Source organism: Melanerpes formicivorus, unplaced genomic scaffold (assembly GCF_026170545.1).
Source record: "Melanerpes formicivorus ecotype bairdi unplaced genomic scaffold, bMelFor1.0.p_v2 SCAF_7, whole genome shotgun sequence".
NCBI classification, from domain to species: Eukaryota; Metazoa; Chordata; class Aves; order Piciformes; family Picidae; genus Melanerpes; species Melanerpes formicivorus.
This window is the reverse complement of record NW_027142359.1, coordinates 24,425,710-24,445,320: the sequence shown is the minus strand read 5'-3', so window position 1 is coordinate 24,445,320 and position 19,611 is coordinate 24,425,710. Positions and strand designations below refer to the sequence as shown.

The 19,611-nt window shown below is 51.4% G+C and overlaps 1 protein-coding gene across 1 annotated transcript in view; it reads right to left on the bottom strand.

Moving 5' to 3' along the window:
* CACNA1E (calcium voltage-gated channel subunit alpha1 E) overlaps positions 1–9,918 on the bottom strand; it is a 136,899-nt gene extending 126,981 nt beyond the window's left edge. Inside the window, 1 exon segment of the mRNA XM_068141457.1 lies at positions 9,474–9,918. Coding sequence (XP_067997558.1) covers positions 9,474–9,892 — 419 coding nt within the window. The 5' untranslated portion in view covers positions 9,893–9,918.
* Between the last annotated feature and the right edge of the window lie 9,693 nt (positions 9,919–19,611).

The following is a 19,611-nucleotide window of genomic DNA, read 5'->3' as shown; positions in this document are numbered from 1 at the left end:
CTCTTTCCTGTGTGTCTTGGGAAGGACCACACCACACCACAGTTCTGCAAGACTGGGGATAAGCATCATCACTTCTTAACCGGTTAAAGAGTGAGAGCCTTACCGGTGTGCATACTGTCAGTCCAAAACCAGACAAGCAGAGCAGGCAATGGATTTTGGGTGACCCACATACCTGAAGGATCAGAGAGGACTTTCCCACCAAGCTTGCAAAAAGACAAGAAATGTCTCTCCTCTCTGCTTTCCTAAGAAAAACCTCTTGATGCCAACTTGATAAACGAAAAGCCACGTTTGAAAGCTGCTCTAGAACAACTCTGGGAACCTTCCTTACTTGTCACATGGAATTTTTCCCAGCACAAGTCAGGGATGGATAAATGCAGCAAACACCTTCTGAACTAGAAAGGACAGTCTGGCAGGTACAGAAGAAAAGGCTGTAACACCTCAGAGCCAGCTGAGCTCAGATCATGCCCCACACAGACTACAAACTCCACCATCGACGGCATCCGTTCGTGGACAGCAAGGTGGAAGTTCCATTTTCATGGTATGGATCAGCCTGCAAGGAGTGAGTCTCTCTGTGGACACCTTGTGCACTGTCCTTCACAGCTGAGCTCTCACCAGGTTTTCAAAAGCCTTTCCCACATTTGAGAACAACTAAGGCAATGCCATGTGGGGAGGGTGCAACAAGAAATCATCTGTGTTTTGAAATGTAAAGCGCCCTCAAGATGTATTTAAATGTGAAACAGAGTTAAATTAGAAGCAAGGTCTAGTCTTAGGAGACTAGATACCTCCTGAGGTCTCTTCCACCTTAAATTAACATATTACTCTGTCATCTCTTAAATATACCAGGGGAGGATGATGTATTGAATAGAAAATAACATGAACCACCTATGCTTTAGAGGCTGAAAAGCATCTCTCCCACAAACATCTCCTGGCCAGTAGACAGCCTGCCATCAGAATCACAAAGGGATGACTGGGGCCTGCCTGGGAAAGGGAGGCAGGTTGGATTACTCCAGGAGAGGAAAAGGATGAGCGTGTAAATGAGTGCTGAATACCAGAAGTTTGACAGGATTCATGCTGCACCGGAGTCATGCTTGCAGAGCTCAGCTCAAAGAGATGACAGAAAACCAGGACTGATAAAGCAGAGGGTTGTGCTGCCATCCAGAGGGACTTCTGGAGAAACCAGCAAAGCAACAGCATAAAGTTGAGCTCAGGGAAATGTCAGGTCCTGCTCTTGGGGAGGAGCAACTCTACATGCTGACTGGAAAGACCTGGGATGTTGTGCACACTAAGCTGACCATCAGCCAGCAAAGGAGACCAGCAGCAAGGTCTTGCCAGCAGGTGGAGGAGGTGACCCTTTCCCTCTTCTCAGCCCTGGTGAGACACATCCATAGTGCTATGCCCCCCAGGGCAGGAGAGACATAGACTTAGTAGAGAAGTTCAGCAAAGGCAACTAAAGGAGTGGGACATCAGCCCTACAGAGAGGCTGGAAGAGCTTGGGCTGCTCAGCCTGGCTGGAAAAGACTCAGAGCAGATCTTAATGACATGTATGAATACCAGACAGTGGAGGCTAAAGGCAGAGCAAGGCTCTTCTCTGTGGCACCTGGGCAAGAGACAACAGGCACAAATTGCAATAAAAGAAACTGTTTATACACAGGCATAAACCTACTGACTGTGAGGGGAACAGAGTACTTGGGACAGGCTGCCAAGAGAGGTTGTGGAGTCTCCACCTTTGGATACAATCAAAACCCACCTAGATGCAGTCCCAGGCAGCCTGCTCTAGGTGACTCTGCTTGAGGTTATTCCCCACCTCACTGCCTCCCAGCAATGCTGTGCTTCTGAGCCGTGGTCAGCCCCAGGCCAGGGGGAAGCTCCCTCCCAAGTCTGATTCTTGGAAAGCACCACCAGTCCCAACACGGTGCATGGCTTCAACAGAGCCCTGAAACATGCTGACAAAGCTTCCCAGCACCCAGGGCTGAGAATGTGGTGACAGAATGAGGCAGCAGATCCTGGGTGGGTGCTTCCTCCAGGAACCACCTTGTCCTCTACATTCAGCAACCAGCTCTAACAAGGCTAGCTCCCTGGAAGAGTGGCCTCAGCTATGCAGGAAGGTTGGGTCTGACTAAGTGCCCACTCTCCCAGCAGCCCCTGGGAGGCTTTACAACATCACCTGAATTAACTCTGGAGGGAATTCTTCCTCCAGGGTGTGCCAGAACCCCAGACTTTGAGGCAGCTCAAGGAAAGATGCTGCTATTTCCATGCTGTTGCCAGGATATTCAGCAGAACTGAAGTTCATCCCAGGTCAGACAACAAACTCCTCCCTATACATCCAAGCCTTGCTCTGTGCTGAAGGCAAGAGGGAGAGCACAGAGAAGCCCAGGAGAGACACCTCTGAAGAGATGCTCCTCTGCTGCTCAAGGCCACGTTATCATAACAAAAACCACATTTCAGTGGCCCCAGGTTGGGCATCAGCACCTCAGGACTTTCACCTGCAGGGGTCCTTAAGCTCCTGCCAGCTGCCTACACTGCCCCCACCTTCCTGCTCATCTCCCCCAGGCTCCTGGGCACGTGGCAGCAGACATCTGAGCAGAAGCCCACAAAGGAGAAGAACATGGCTAAGCCGCATTTGACAGCAACCAATGCTACAGAGGTGCTGGAGGAGGAAAGTCGTCTGCCTCTCAGGGCAGGCTCAGGGAGGGAGCTGTGAGAAGGAGTGATGGGCACTGGACACTGTTGGCAGAGTCCAGACCAGGAGGGGATATGAGGGCACCTTTTACCTACCTGGCAGCACCCATGGGGCAGCAAGGGCCGTCGTTTTGCAGGTCCTTTGTGGCAGCCAAGCGCTGGTGTCTTCCTCCAGCCCCACGCTGCAGCAGGAAGGCACCGAGCACCAACAGTGCCCACTCGGGTGGGCAGGAGTTGCTGAGCAGAACAGGGATGCTGCTAAACAGCATAGCAGCAACACCCACTACATCCAAAACCTCTCCCAAAATCATGCTCAGAGCTACCAACATCAGTAACAGCAGCTCAGAGCCACCCTGAAATTTATCCCTTCCCTGCTTATCTGAAGAGGGCCAAGGGTGATGGGCACTGGTCCAGCCAGAGCCACGCTGCTGCCAGCACAGTCCCAGCCCAGGGGCATTTCCCAGACAGCTTCACTGGCAGAAGGAGCAAGCAGCAGTGATGTCCTGTGCACAATCCTGCCCTAGCCATTTCTGCAGCTAATTAAACCCAGATCATGCAGCACACTGGGGAATATGCTGGGAAGCAAGGATGGAGCTGGAAGCCCAGCATCCACCAAGGGAACCTTTGTTTCATTCAGCACCAAGGGGAGGAGAAAAAAAAAAGAAAAGAGAGAGATTGAAAAAGCAATCTTCATTTGTAATCTGGGCTGCAGAATGTGCAGATAGACTGCCAAGTTGTACAGAGTCCCTGAGATCTGTTAGCAACACCCTGCATGTTCTCACAGCTTCTTATGTTCCCTTTCTTCTTCCAATAAAGCCACGGGAAGGCAGAGCTGCAGGAACACTACACTCCAGCCCAAAAGGCTCCCCCATGACCTCTGTTTGCAGGTATGGATCTGAGCAAGCAGGGGAAAGCTCTTTTGTGCTGCTGCTCCATGGACCATAAGTTCCCCAGTGGGTGATGGGGATCTCACTGTGGATCGTACCATGCAGTGGAGAGCTATCAAACCCCTAGCGTCAAATCCATTAACTCTAAGATGCTGCAAGACAGGAGCTGGTTTTTAATAGCCCTGTGCTCCAGGAGCATTGTCCTGTACTGTGGCAGAGTGCTATGACATGGAGCTGCTGGAGCAGGTCCAGAGGAGGGCCAGTAAAAAGATCAGATGGCTGGAGTGCCTCATCTGTGCAGACAGGCTGAGAGGGTTGGGGCTGTCCACCCTGGAGAAGAGAAGCCTCTGGGAAGACCTTACAACAGCCTTCCAGTATCTGAGGGGGACCTACAAAAAAGCTGGGAAGGGACTTTTTACAGGGGCTTTAAGTGATAGGACAAGAGGGAATGCATTGAAGCTGGAAAAGGGTGGATTTAGACTGGGTATTAGGAAGAAATTCTTTACAGTGAGGGTGGGGAGACACTGGAACAGGTTGCCCAGGCAGGTCAAGGATGCCCTCTTCCTGGAGGTGTTCAAGGCCAGGTTGGATGAGGCCTTGAGCAACCTGGTGTAGTGGAAGGTGCCCCTGTCCCTGATGGAGGTGGGGTTAGAACCAGGTGATCTTTAAGGTCCCTTCCAACCCAAACCATTCTGTGGATCTGTGAAAGAGTGCACCACTTTCCATAGGATGCTGAAACCTGCCACTCATCACCCAGGTACTCCAACTCTCAGCTACAGCATCCCACCTCCACATCATCACCTCCAAACTTTACCAAGACCCAGCTGGTTTCCCTCTGGTATTCTCTGCTCCTGCACTCCCTGCCCAGCAGCTGGGATTCAAGGTTTTCACAGTATCACTTAGGTTGGAAAGGACCTCGGGGATCATCGAGTCCATCCATACATCCTTGCTGTAGATATCATTCCAAAATGACAGCACAGCCTGCAGCCCCCAGATTACACAAAATAAGCTCGACAAATATCCATGCACACATGGTTTGAGCCATGCAAGGCAGGTTGGGGATCTGTCTGCTGCAAATGCAGCTTCTCAGGAATGTTCTCCAGGTGGCTCCGCCTGTGCTTTCCATCAGCTACAGTAGCGGCTGCTCAGCCTGGAGAAACCACAGGAGGTTCCCTTTTGCTTATTTAGACATGGAGATTTTCTTCTGAGCTCTGTCAGCCAGGCATACTCTAAAGGATGCTGCCACATGTACCTAGCAAGGACATCAGTGATTCAACCACAACCACTCTACACAGCAGCAGCATGCCAGCTCTTGAAGCCTCCTACACTGTATCTCTGAATACTTCCATCCTTGACCACAGAATGTGAGCAGTGGACTAGAGGGCAGAGCACTGGGCCAGGACTATGGAAAGCAGCTTTTAGTGCCTGCATCAAGCCTAAATCCCTTAGCCAAGATCAAGGTGGGCTGGTACATGTGTCCTTCACCATGAAGCTCAGCCTCCCACAGAGCCAGTGCCCTGCATGCATTAAGCAGAGAGTTTTCTGCTTGCTCTCTGCCTCAGTTTCAAAAATAACTCAATAAATAAATATTCAAACCAGTGACAAGAGCATTTCCCCCTCCTACTCCTTGTCCATCTTAAGAGGAAAGCACATTCCACTGGAGGGTTTTTCCACTGGCAAAAGGCAGCAGAGATAAGGGTTTGGTAAGCCTCAGATCCATCGATGCTAACACTGCAGAGCAAGAGAAAGCCTTTGCTCTCTTCTCTCACTGCAACATCTGGCAGCACAGCAGGAGCACTGCATCTGCAATGATGAAGCTACCTCAGGAGAGCAGAAGTCTCTTGCGCAGCCAAAGAGAAGCACATCCTGCACATGCTCCTTGTGCCCATCCCACCCAGTCATGGCTGACAAACAGGAGCCATGGGGGATCTCCATCACAGAATAGAATAGAATAGAATAGAATAGACCAGACCAGACCAGACCAGAAGAGAACTTCAAGATCATCATGTCCAACCTATCATCCAACACCACCTAATCAACTAAACCATGCAACCAAGCACCTTATCAAGTCTCCCTCTAAACATCTCCAATGATGGTGACTCCACCACCTCCCTGGGCAGCCCATTCCAATAGGCAATCCCTTACTCTGTGAAGAATTTCTTCCTAACATCCAGTCTGATCCTCCCCTGGTGCAGCTTGAGACTGTGTCCTCTTGTTCTGGTGCTGGCTGCCTGGGAGAGCTCCCAGAGCCCTGACAAAGGTGGTAGATTATCAGCAGCATCATGTTAAAAACCTGTGCTGGAGTTAATTCATGCAAGACAGGTGGCACTCAGAGCACATGGTTTAGCCAAGAGCTCCCCAGAAGCCTTACTGGAGGTAGTGCAGCCCTCTCCAAACCACTTCAGCTTAATTCCTCAGGTGCTGGCACCAACGAAGAAAATAAATAAATGAGTTATTCTGGAGCTGCTCTGACCCCCCAGGCCATCCCCTGGATCTGCCAAGGCTCAAATCTTAGCAGAAAAGCCGTTTGGCTGGTCCCCCAGGATCCATCTAATGCCGGGGCCATGGGAAAATACCACCCCCACTGCTCACTGGGAGAGACACAGGCAGAGCTCCCAGGTGAAAGGCCCTAGAGCAAGGCAAAGCACGTGAGCTGGGCTCTTCCAAAAAGCAGATCACAGGGAAATTGCATTATTACTAACACAGTTACAGACAAGGAAATTAATCTGCTCTTTCTCCCCCACATGCCATCTGTCTAGTCCCAGAGAGCACCTATGCTACGAGGGTCACTGACTCTGTGCACCTCCAAAGTTTTGAGGGGAACACCACTATTTCTTGAGGCTCTGGCATGTGGGTTTTGCAGGCTGATGAGCCATCAGGGCACATAACTCTGGGAGAATCATGGATCCAGCCCTCTGGGGTTCAGTCTCTCATGCCAAGGTGACTAGCTCCCCAGGAAGGGAGCTGGCCAGGAGAGGCAGTGAGGCTTTCTAGCTCTTGGTGGGACAGGAAGGCTGTGAAGCCTGATGGCTGCCACCAATGGCAGAGCCTGGGAGCTTCTACAAAGGGCCAGCTTCTCCACCTCCTGCTGCTTGGCTGTGAGCTTGGGCATCTGCAGGTAGAGAGCTCCATGGCCAGACCCCAACAGCAGTGAGCCTGGGCTGGTGAATGGAAGAGCCCATCTCAAATCTCAGATGTGGCTTTGCACACACCCCCAAGAAAGCTGGCTGAAATGCCAAGCCCAAGGATTCAGGAAGTGGGAAATACAAAGATTGGACCAGCCTGGGGACCAACTGATTAAACAGGCTGGGATGGCAGCAGCCAGCACAGCCATCTGCATATTCCCATTGCCTTGAAGACAAAAATATTAGGCTTTGTGTTTGGGTTTCTGCTAGATAGGGCAGCTGAAGGGGCACATCCCGGGTGGTACGGCAAGAAGGGTTCCTGCTTCATCTCCTTGCCACAAAATAGAGCTGTAGTCATCCAGGCAGCTAATTAGCCGGCAGCCCTTGTAGGAACTCGCTCCGCCAGCCGACAATTAACGAGGCCATCCCTCTGCTTCCTGCTCGGCCATGATTTATTCATCTGGCATCCCTGGTGGGTCACAAAAGATAACAAGGCACCGAGCACTTGCTGAGCCCATATGTCAATTCATTTCCCCAGCGCAGGGCTTCCCGAGTCCACCGGCCAGGAGGATCCCCAGGCACAAAGGGATGAGCACCGAGCTGAAAGGAGGAGGGAGAGCCTGCCCTGCCGATGGGCTGCCCTCCAAAACAGAAGGCAGGAGCAGCCCCAGCCTTATCACAAGTGATGTTAACCTGCAGATCCTCCCAGAAAAGCCCTCCCAGCTTCTAACCAGCTGAGCACTGACCTGAATCTTGCCAAAGCAACATGCTACATCTAATTAACACAGGGGGGTCCCACCTCCTTCATTGCCCTGATGTTTTATAACACACTGAATGTTCTCCAAATACAGTGCCCAAGGCAGACTGCTGCTCCAGACCAGTGATACTGGAGCAGACTGTGCTGCAGCAGCTTATCCCAGGCACTTTTGCTGAGCAGACACAAGAGTGGGGACCTTGTAATTTAAATGCAGGATGGAAGCACGTGGCTGCAGCCTTGGTTGTACCATGAAAAGGAGAATAAGCCAGGACTTGGAGCTGGGGTTTTCTCACAGCTTGCTCCAATTCAGGGGGACTTGGACACCTCTTATGATTAACCATAGGACTGTGGGGGTTGGAAGGGAACTCTGGAGATCACCTAGTCCAAATCACCCTGCTAGTGCAGTGTGCCTAAATCAGATTGCACAGGAACATGTCCAGGTGGATTTTGAAAGTCTCCAAAGACAGAGACTCCACAAATCCTGTGCAGCAGGGCTGCCCCAACAAAAAGAGAAGACACTGACCAAATACATCCAAAAGCCTCACTGAGCCAAGGGAAACTGTCTTGAGGATTTCTAAGACTGAGAACTTTCAAGTTTCATCTATGTCCTAAAATTTAGAGAATCCCTCATCCCCAGAGGCTCCTTTGCAGCATCCCCATTAGATGTCACCTTTCAGGCAGGAGAGGCATCACCAGCGGCTTCAGATGACAAACACTCCCCTCCTGCACACAGTCCACCATTCTCTCTCTCTCTCTCTCCATCTCTCACATGCACCCCACAAACTTAAACCATCAGAAAAGCAGCACTAGACCAGCCCAGGCCCTACAGGATCTGTAGGAGTCATGTCCAAGTCCCAGGGCAGGACAGGTGCTGCACGAGGCTCAAGCTGCTGGATGCAAGACACACATCCCATCAGTTTTAAGAGCACAAGGAAAGGAAAGGACCCAGAAAAGGATTAGCAGGATGAGGAATGGAAAAAGAACCACGCCAGATATATATTTCCAGTTGTTCACTGCCTTTAAAAATCCTCCATAGAAAACAAAGGAGATCACAGAATCACAGAACATTAGAGGTTGTAGGGGACCTCCAGAGATCACCCAGTCCAACCCCTTGCCAAAGCAGCATCACCTCGGGTAGTCGGCACAGGAGTGCATCCTGGTGACGTTTGAAAGTCTCCAGAGAAGGAAACTGCACAACCTCCCTGGGCAGCCTGTTGCTGCTGGTGCTGGTTGCTCCTTGGGGGTGACATGGACATGGCTGGAGAGCTGCCAAACAGAAAGGGACCTGGGGGTGCTGATTGACAGGTGGCTGAACATGAGCCAGCAGTGTGCCCAGGCAGCCAGGAAGGCCAATGGCATCCTGGCATGCATCAAGAATAGTGTGGCCACCAGGAGCAGGGAAGTAATTGTACCCCTGTACTCAGCACTGGTTAGGCCACACCTTGAGTACTGTGTCCAGTTCTGGGCCCCTCAGTTTAGGAAGGACATTGAGACTCTTGAACGTGTCCAGAGAAGGGCAACAAGGCTGGTGAGAGGCCTTGAACACAAGCCCTATGAGGAGAGGCTGAGGGAGCTGGGATTGTTTAGCCTGGAGAAGAGGAGGCTCAGGGGTGACCTCATTGCTGTCTACAACTACCTGAAGGGAGGTTGTAGCCAGGAGGGAGTTGGTCTCTTCTCTCAGGCAACCAGCACCAGAACAAGAGGACACAGTCTCAAGCTTCGCCAGTGGAGGTTTAGGCTCAAGGTGAGGAGAAAGTTCTTCACCGAGAGAGTCGCTCACCATTGGAATGTGCTGCCCAAGGAGGTGGTGGAGTCACTGTCCCTGGAGGTGTTCAAGAGGGGATTGGACGTGGCACTTGGTGCCATGGTCTAGTCATGGGGTCTATGGTGACAGGTTGGACTTGATGATCTTTGAGGTGTCTTCCAACCTTGGTGATACTGTGACACCCAATCAACCCCCACAGAGGGCAGAGAATCCCACTCCCCCCAGCTGCCCACCTGGGCTGGGGGCTCTCCGGTACTTACTCCCACTCCTTCCTCCGTGCCTGCGGCGTGCTCTGCATCTTGTGCGCCTCATGTGCCTTGATAATGTCCCTCTGCTCGATCAGGCCGCCCCGCCGGCGCTTGATAACATCGGGGCTCACCGGGACGTACTGGCCCAGCCCCAGATCGAGGGTGCTGCCCGTATCCGTGCAGGCATCGGCATCCCGGGAGCGGGGCTGGTAGAGGGCATCGAAGCTGGCAGCGCGGGAGACCAGGGCCTGGGCCAGGCTCTCGGGCTCCAGAAGGTTGCAGGACTGGGTGGTTTGCATCAGGCCGAGCCGGTGCTTCCGCCACGTCTCCTGCTCAGGCAGGGCCAGGACGTAGCGGGGGCAGGCGGTGTCCGGCTCAGCCCCCTTGCCCGGCGCCGGGGCACTGACGGAGCACGTGCCCAATCCCAGCATCTTGGGTGCTGTTGTAGCTCATCACTCTGCAGGGGCACAAGACAGAAATGGGATGCTCAGGGTTGTGGTCCATTTGTTCCCTAATTCTCTCCCTTCCTCCCACACCCACAAAAAGTTCCCTTTCTCCTGTATGGCCTGGGCTAGACCACCTCCAACCAGGCAGAGCTTACACCACCAGACTCCAGGGTTCAGGGTGAACCTCCTCCTTACTGATTTCCTCCTGCTCCCCAGACTGAGCATGCCTGCAGCTCTCTGCAGCAGCAATCTTTCTCTGTGGTCCCTGGAGCAGGACAGCTCTCCAGAGTGAGATCACAACGTGAGCAGCTCCCACACCATCTTACAGACGGGAAATGAGGACACTGGGGAGACCTAGACCAAACCACTGCTGTGCTGCTTGGGGAGCATTTTGGTTTTCTGCTCTATTGCTTGGGGGTGTGTTTTTGCTGTTGCAGGGGTTGGGAGGAATAAAAGGGGATGCTATCACACAGCTCAGCTGGAAGCACAATCCAGTAACCCCCCAGCATCTATGGATAGAGCATCCATTCCTGGCCCCATGTTTGTGGGATGACATCTAGGCAGCCGGGCAGCAACTGAGGAAGCTGCATGTGGAAGCATCAGTGTGGCTTTGACTGCAGAGCTGCACATGAGAGCAAAAGGTGCAGAAGCACTGCCAAAAACACCACATTGAGCAACATCCCTTAGCTTGCTCCTGTCTGAGAACATACCCGAAGCCTTGCTGTGGTGAAAGGCTTTCTATTCATGTTGGAGGATCTCCATTCAATATCTTATTGCTGCAGGAAGGCTTTGCTTCAGTGTTCCCTTCAATTCCACCTTCAGTGCTTGCCCATGATGGAGGTGGAAGAAAGGAAGAGAGAAGAACAGGGCAGCAGGGCTGTCACCTCCCTTCCTAATGACATCCCTGACGCAGGGGAAAACAATGTAGCCAGAAGGAGGAGGATTTAAAACCCCCAAAATAAGACAATAATGCAGCAAATTGAGCATGTTAATCATCTTAACCCCCTCTCAGGAGACACCTGAATTCTCCCTCCTGAGCAGACAGAGATGAGAACAGCAGTTGGCAGAAAGGCCCAGAAATCACCCCCACCACAAACAAAAACACATTAAATACAGGAAAAAACCCAAACAGACAAAAAAAAACTCACACCCAAGAGCAAATGAGGAGATAAAACAGAGCATGACTCTCACTCTAGCCAAAATAAGCCTGCCGTGCCCACGCCACAGGGGCAAGGCTGCATGGCCCAGTTGCGGAAGGGTGCCACCTTCCTCTGGGTCTGAAGTGCAAATAGGAAGTAACTAAAGCTCCCCCTGAATTTAAACCTGCCTGGCTCAAGGGATACTCATTCCCTTGGCCAGCTCTTCAGAAAGAAAAAGGCAACTGCCAGCAAGAGCCTTAACAAATTAATTAGCACATGGGTAAGAAGAGTTTGGCTGCTCCCACTGAGAGCTATAAACAGCTTCTTCACTCACTACTTTGCTTACCCATACGACTGACTTTTAAAAAGGCATTAATTACTTTCTGTCCTGGATACCTTTACAATTTCTCATGTTCCTAACATTTTCTCAATCCAGTCCTGGATACCTTTACAAATTCTCATGTTCCTAACATATGCCTTTCCTTCTCAGATCACTTTCCTCACCTTCACCCGCTGAAGTTTAACTCCACATCCAGCCCCACCAGGCTTTCTTTGCGGGGGGGGGAGAGGGGGGAGAAATGGGGATTGAATTTTGGGTTTAGTTTGCATTTGGAGGTTTATTCCTTTGTTGGTTTGGAGGAGTTTTGTTGGGGTTTTTTGTTGTTTGGTTGAGGGTTTGCTTGTTTTCCTTTTTTCCTCCCTTTTCTTCCTCCCCCCCCCCCCCTTTCCCCCTCTCCTTTTCCCTCTTCAACCTCCCCCTCTTTTTTTCCTTCTCTTTTTTTTCTCCCTATCTTTTTCTTTTCTTTTTTTTTTTATTCACTAAATAGTGATTCTTCAGCCTTGTTTCTTCCTTGAGCATTTCCTTAAGGAGGACAGGAGGCTTTCTTGTGGACTAAGCCCAAGCACTCCAGGCATCAGCCATGGTATGGCCGCAGCAGACCCATGGGGACAATTAGCTAAGAGCAGCTCAAGACACAGCTCAAGGGCAGGTCCAGCATCAATGCAGACACCACCTCTCCTGCTGCCTGTGAGTACATCTCCCCTCAAGCTTGCTCCAGGGACAGCAGTGACACCCCGACAGGTTAACCTCAAGCAGAGATCACAAACAACAGACTGAGAAACTTTGAGGAAATAAATAGAAATAATTAGCTCTGCCTCCGCCTAAGCAAACAGGGCTCATGCTGCCAGCAGAACGAGCCACGTTCCCTCCACAGAAGTGACAAGCAGAGAAAGGAGGATGCCAGAACATTTTGTTAAGCTCATGAGGCTACACACTAACGAGGGTGCTCGCAGCATGCCACACGCTCCGTACGAAGCATCTGACACCGGGGCATCTGTCCATCCTCTAGCCTTTGCTCTCCTCCTTAGACTGAAAACAAACCCACTTTATTTTTCCACAAAACCCAAATTAGTGGGGAAAACACCACATTTGTTCATCTAATTTGGCTTCTGCTGTTTAGACATCAGCCCTGCCTCCCGCAGAAGGGAAACGTGTGGCAAACCGACACGTGGCTGCTTGGGAGAACAGGGAGGAGGCATCTTCTGATCTCATTGGTAGAAAGCCACAGCCTAGTATGTGATGGGAATGGGTCTTGGCAGAGGCAGGGCCACAGAGCTGGCTGGCAGCCCTCCTTCCACGTTGAAGAACTACGTGAAGGGAGGTTGTAGACAGGCAGGGGCTGGTCTCTTCTCCCAGGCAACCAGCGCCAGAACAAGAGGACACAGTCTCAAGCTGCACCAGGGGAGGTTCAGACTGGATGTTAGGAAGAAATTCTTCACAGAGAGAGTGATTGCCCATTGGAATGTGCTGCCCAGGGAGGTGGTGGAGTCACCATCATTGGTGGTGTTCAGGAGGAGACTTGATGGGGTGCTTGGTGCCATGGTTTAGTTGATGAGATGGTGTTGGGTGATTGGTTGGACATGACGATCTTGAAGGTCTCTTCCAACCTGGTCTATTCTATTCTATTCACCTCCAAACATCCACTAGTATAAACTTTTCCCTCCAATTCTCTTGCCACTTCTGTAAAGTCTCCAGCCCTTGCTTTCCATACTCTCAGTTCAGCCAGTGTACTTTTGAGTTTGCTTAATAACACACAACTCGGCTTCATATTGATGCCTCTGAGCCCTTCCAGCTACAAATGAGATGATGCTGAGGGATATGATTTAATGGTGGACTCACTGTTAGGTTAACAGCTGAACTCCATCCCAAAGGATGTTTTTTAATCTAAACGCTGCTTCTGTGGTTCTGCTGTGTTTACCTTCATTACAAGAAGGACATTGAGGTGCTGGAGCTTGTCCAAAGAAAAGCAACTAAGCTGGTGAAGGGCCTTGAACACAAGTCTTAGCTGAGGGAACCAGGGCTGTTTAGTCTGGAGAAGTGGAGGCTGAAGGGAGACCTCATTGCTCTCTGTAGCTGCCTCAAAGGAGCATGGAGCGAGAATGTGGGTTGCTCTATTCTCACATGCAACAAGCACAGGCAAAGAGGAAATGGTAGGCCAAAGTTGTGCCAGGGGAGGTTCAGGTTGGGCATTAGGAATAATTTCTTCACAGAAAGGGTTAACAAGCCTTAGAACAGGCAGCCCAGGGGGTTGGAGTCACCATCCCGGGAAGTATTTAAAAGTCACATGGATGTGGTGCTGAAGGACATGGTTTGGTGGCAGTGGCTGAGCAGTAGTGGTGGGATTGTGAGCTCTGGGCAAGCAGTGGGACTTGATCTCAAAGGTCTCTTCCAACCTCAGCAGTCCTACATTCTGTGATTCTACTCAAATCAGCCTGGGAATAAACCCAGGTTTGCCATCCAGCTGCCTGTTAACAGCTGGGCAGAAGATGGCTTTGCAGATCTGGTAATGACAATTAACAATTAGAGAAAAGTAAACACTGTATCTGACCTCCCCATGGGATTACACATGATTTCTCACCAGTGACTCAGGCTGATGCATGGGGTCTGTATCCCTGGTTACAAGGCTGGGACGTGGTGAAAGCGCAGCACAGACACAAGCATGGCTCCAGGCAGCCCCTGCTGCCCCCTGACTATCCAAAGGCACCAAAAGCAGAAGACATCATTGCACAGAAACACTGCACTCAATACAGGAGAGGAATGGCTGCTATTGTGTCACACAGCAGGCTTTCAGTACCAGAAAATGAGGTTTCTAGGGGCTCTTGTTATTTTTTAGACTGAAATTTGAGAGGTAAGAGTCAGGAAATTTACTGGTTGCTCCTGAAGCTGAGGAGTCATCTAGATAAAACCCTGGCCAGAGGGCACAGGGAGCAGACAAAATGAATTGGAGTGTGGATATTCAGCTGCAAAACCACTGCCGGTTGTGCAGTGCCTGGGAGCAACATGATGCTCCCAGCATCATCCAGGGGACATCTGAGGACATAGACCACCCAGCTGTGATGATGCACAGCTGGAGCTCACCCTGTCTAATGTGGATCTCATTAAAGAGATCATACCCAGCATCCATCCATCCCCTCTGGTGCTGCGAATGCCACAGCCAGACAGGGACAGTGTGCTGAGCATCTCTTGCTCCTTGGCCTGTGCATCACAGGCTGAAATGGAACACAATCCCATCCCACAAACCACCCAGAACAGCCTTTTCAAGACCTCAGTACCAGAGGATGAGTGACAGAAGAAGAGATGTGTACAGATCCTCTGCAGCACCCTTGAAAGACAGCTGCGCACTGCCAGGTGACTCAACCCCATTATCCCAACCCAAACTACACATCAGGGCCAAGGAAGGCAGAACCTGGGCTCTCACACCACAGTTCTTTTTCCTTCTAGCAGCTGATTAACTAACAAAAAGCTTCAGAGAGAAGCAGCACCACTGACCTACAAAGAGGTTTGTGTTGCAGTGGCAGCAATCAAGGCTCTAGCCTGGCAACTATGTACTATTTTTTATGGCCTCAAGTTGCACCAGGGGAGGTTTAGATTCAATATTAGGAAAAAAGTGTCTTTACTGAAAGAGTGGTCAGGCATTAAAACAAGCTACCTAGGGAGGTGGTGGAGTCACCATCCCTGATGGTGTTCAAAACCAAATGTGTAGACAGGGCACTTTGAGTCCAAGCAAGCCCAGCACTACCATATTCACTAAACCATGTCCAAGGCTTAGAGGTCTTTTCCAACCTTAATGATTCCATGATTCCCATAATCACTACACTCAGCACTTAAGGCAGTAGGTGAGCTCTATGCTGCCATTACCTGACTAACCTTCAAACTTGACAGAGCTGAAGCAGGAAGCCTTGAGGAATATTGTGCTGGCCCACGGGGGCTGGTCTTCCCCAGCCAGCACAAGGGTTCAGCACCCCAGAGCTGTCAAGATCTCTGGATGAGTGAGGAGGCAGAGACCTCTTCCTAGAGAGGATGTGAAACCTCAGCCCAGGGTGGACAAACCAAAGCTGAATTGTATGCAACAAGCAGCAAAGCTGCCTGAGCCATCCAACCATGGTCCAGCAGCCTTCCCTGGCAATGTGGGGAACTACTTCTTACTCTGATGCCACTGCTTCTGCTTGTGAGCAAGCATCCTCCTCTCTCCTGCGTGTGCAAGGAGAGAGCACAACAGAGACAAGGTCAAACCCTCCCAAGAAGATAGAATAGAATAGAATAGGACTAACCAGGTTGGAAAAGACTTTTGAGATCACTGAGTCCAACCTATCATCCAACACCATCTAATCAACTAAACCATGGCATCAAGCACCCCATCCAGTCTCTTCCTAAATACCTCCAGTGACTCCCTGGGCAGCCCATTCCAATGGGCAATCACTCTTTCTGTGAAGAACTTCTTCCTAACATCCAGCCTAAACCTCCCCTGGCACAGCTTGAGACTGTGTCCTCTTGCTCTGGTGCTGGTTGCCTGGGAGAAAGACCAATCTCCCCCCTGGCTACAACCTCCCTTCAGGTAGTTGTAGACAGCAAGATGGAGGGGAAACATCCAGGATGCTGCCTCTAAGCACCTCGGGGACACCTTGAGCCAAGAGGAGTTTCTCTGCTTCACCAGCCCACAGGGTATGTCCCTTCCTCAGGCTTGGCTGGTCTTGCTGCAAGCTCACATGTTCAGATACCTCAGCCCCACTCCATCCTTCCTGGGGCACAGTGATGCTCCAAAGCCATTCCCTGCTGTGCAGTGCTGGAACCTGTGCAGATGAGGGCTAGAGCTCCTCTGCTGTGAGGACAGGTTGAGAGAGTTGGAGTTGTTCAGCCTGGAAAAGAGAAGGCTCCAGGGAGACCTTGTTGTGGCCTTTCAGCGCTTGAAAGGGCCAATCAGAAAGCTGGGGACAGGCTTTTTAGCAAGGCTTCTTTGACAGAACAAGGAGTGATCAGTTTAAGCTTAAAGAGTGGACATTTAGTCTAGATACAAGGAAAACATTCTTTTTTTGCTGAGGGTGGTGAGACACTGGCCCAGGTTTCCCAGAGAGGTGGTAGATGCCTCATCCCTGGAACCCTTCCAGGTCAGGTTGGACAGGGCTCTGAGCAACCTAATCTAGTTAAAAATATCCCTGCTCACTGCAGGGGGGGTTGGACTAGATGAGCTTTAAAGGTCTCTTCCAACCCAAACCAGTCTGTGATTCCCTCTGGCTTGCTAACCTGCTTCCCCTGGGCCACGGAGGTCACTTGGTTTTCAGGACAATCAAATGCCATCTGACTCTCTCCACTGTGCCATGATTACCCTGAGCTGCTAATTATTAGTCCTTGCTCCAGGGGAGGAGGAGAGCTCACAGCATGGTGAAGCAGAGCACTAAATCTCAGAGCTCTAGGAAGAAATTCAGCTTGGGGCCCCTCCAAACAAAGACAGATGGGCTGCAAGAGCGACTGATTCATCCTCGTGGCCTTTTCCTCTCTCACCACGTGCACTTCCACTCTCAGCAGCACAGATGCTGTGGTGGGAGAGCCCTGCTCAGGCCAGCTCCAGACCCATCCTGGTCCTCCAGCTCCTGTGTCTTGCACCCCAGACAGCAGCTGGGTCAGTGCAGTGGCTGCAGGAACCAGCTGGCAAGTATGAGCTATTTTCAGTCCAGTCTTTTGTTCCTGGGGGAAAGTTTGTTGGATTAAACCCCTCTTCCATAGCCCCTGCCACTGATTTTGCCAGGAGGAGCTGCTCCTGCCATCCCTGGTTCACACCTGGCACCCAGAAAGAGCCAGTGCAGCATCCCATGCCTGGGAGCTTTGTATGACATCAGTCACAGAGACTTAAGCAAGGTGAAGAAGAGAAAGAGATTTAGAATAAAAAGCTCCTTGCACAGACCTATTCCAGCCCTTCACTACAAGAAGGATATTGAGGTGCTAGAGAAGGTCCAGATAAGAGCAATGAAGATGGTGAAGGACCTAGAGCACAAGTCTTGTGAGGAGCAGCTGAAGGAACTGGGGTTGTTTAGTCTGGAGAAGAGGAGGCTGAGGGGAGACCTTCTCACTCTCTACAACTCCCTGAAAGGAGTTACAGCAAAGTGGGGGTGTCTTCTCCCAAGTGACAAGCAGTATGGCAATATGGCAAGAGGAAATAGCCCCAAGCTGAACCAGGATTGCACATAGGTTGGAAACCAGGAACAACTTCCTCCCAAAAGCGGTGTCAAGCCCTGGCACAGGCTGCCCAGGGCAGTGATGGAGTCAGTAGTCCTAGAGGGATTTAAAAGCTGTGTAGATGTGGTGCTGAGGGATGTGGTCTAGTGGTGACCTGGCAGCACTGGCTTGGACTTGATCTGAAAAGTCTTTTCCAACCAAAACAATTCAACAATTGTACAATCCCTAAGCTCAGTAAGATGCAGGCAAAAGGGCTGGGGCCAAGCATCCCTGCACAGGAGAGCCAGGGGAAGGCAGCACACACACACTGAGCAGAGGGACATGGTACAAGCATGTGCTGCTTGGCTTAAGAAAAATTCATTTCCCATCACCCATTCACATAAACTAAACGATTACTTGGGTCTTTGCAGCATTGAGACACTACAACAAAGAGCACTAGAAAGATTAGATAGAGGAAAAAGCACAGTATCAAATACCCAGGGGCTGCTGCAGACAGTCTTATGTCTGGGAAACAGCTTTTGTTCTGCCATGGGAGGATTTGCATGGAGTGATGCTCCAGCAGCAGAGCCCACTTCCCAGGAACAGCTGCTCTGAGCCTAGACAGGGCCAGGCTGTTGCTTGGACCCCATTCCAACTAGGAGGCATCTCAAAGCCCAGGGTGCAAGGGTTCTGCCCATGCCAGCAGCAGGGTAGCACAGCTCCCGGTACAAGAGCCCTCCTGCAATGCACCTCTCCCAAGGGAATCAGCTTTAAGAATATCAAAACATGGAATTATCTCATCTCTCCTTTAAGAGCAACTGTTAAAAAACTCCACTACTATTTATATAGATGAACGTCAAAGAAATCAGCCCTCCATCTCCAGCACAGGAGAGACAGAGGCTGCCTGGAGAGTGGCATCCCCCAGGGCTGGCTGCAGGTAGAGCTTCAGCCCCGAAGAGGCCTCCAGGGCACACTCAGCTGCAGTGCTGCTGGGGCAGCAGCAGGACATAAGGTTCTGACTGCCCTGATACAGGGATTTCAGTGACAGGGTAGCACCAGACATGGACAGCAAGGCGTCCTGGTGCCTGGAAACACGCTTCCCAACAGACAGTGCCATGCCCCAACCTCTTCCAGCATCACTTTTGAGACTCTCCTCCCTCCACCTCTTCCTGCACCCCTCATTGACAGACAGACAGATGTTTCTGTATCTCAGAGTACCTCACATCACACATCCATCACGCCTGCAACCCACCGCCCTCTACCTCGCCCTCACAACAGAACCAACACCCACCAGTTCCCCCAACTCCAGCCAGCAGGGAGGACCCACAGGGGCAGACCTGAGAGCACACGTGCCATCAGAAGAGGAACCCAGGATGAGATCCAGCAGAGCTCAGCGTTCTCCTTCCTTGCACAAGTTCTTCCCCCTCAGGAGGGCCCAAGCAGAGAGGTATCGCTCCGGCGGGCAAGCGCCGGACTCTGGCTCGGCTGTCAGGGCACTGCTGCTCTGCAAACAGCACACGACAGAGCCTGGCAACAGAGATGACCTGGGGAGGGGAAACACAGCGTGATCTGTGCAACAGCAGCGTCTAGAAAGCAGCAGGGCTTGCAGCTGCACAGACACGTAGCCAGAGAGCGTGCCCTCAGGAGCTTGCTTTCCAAAGAAGGGCAGAGGCAGAACTTCGCAAGACAGTTTCCAGCTGCAATCACCGGGACACCCTCCAGGGATATAACTCTGCTCCTGCACAAGGCTGTCACCCCGCTGGGACCATTCTACCCTCCTCCCTCCAGCTCCCACCACGAGGCTTTCCTCAGAAAGGTGCAATGATCCTCCTGGGCTGCCTGTCATTCCTGCAACACAGGACACAGCGCACACAGTGCAGCTATGGAAGCAGCCTCAAGCTCATGGACCTCAAAGCTATCCCCTCGGCCAGCTGTGGGTACAGGGAGAGCAGCATCTCCACGCCCACCCTGCCATTCTCTGGATATCTGGCAAACCAAGAGCCAGCACACACAGGACTGCCCCAGGACAGAGCCCCACTATCCCAGAGAACAACCTGAATTTATGGGTTAATTAG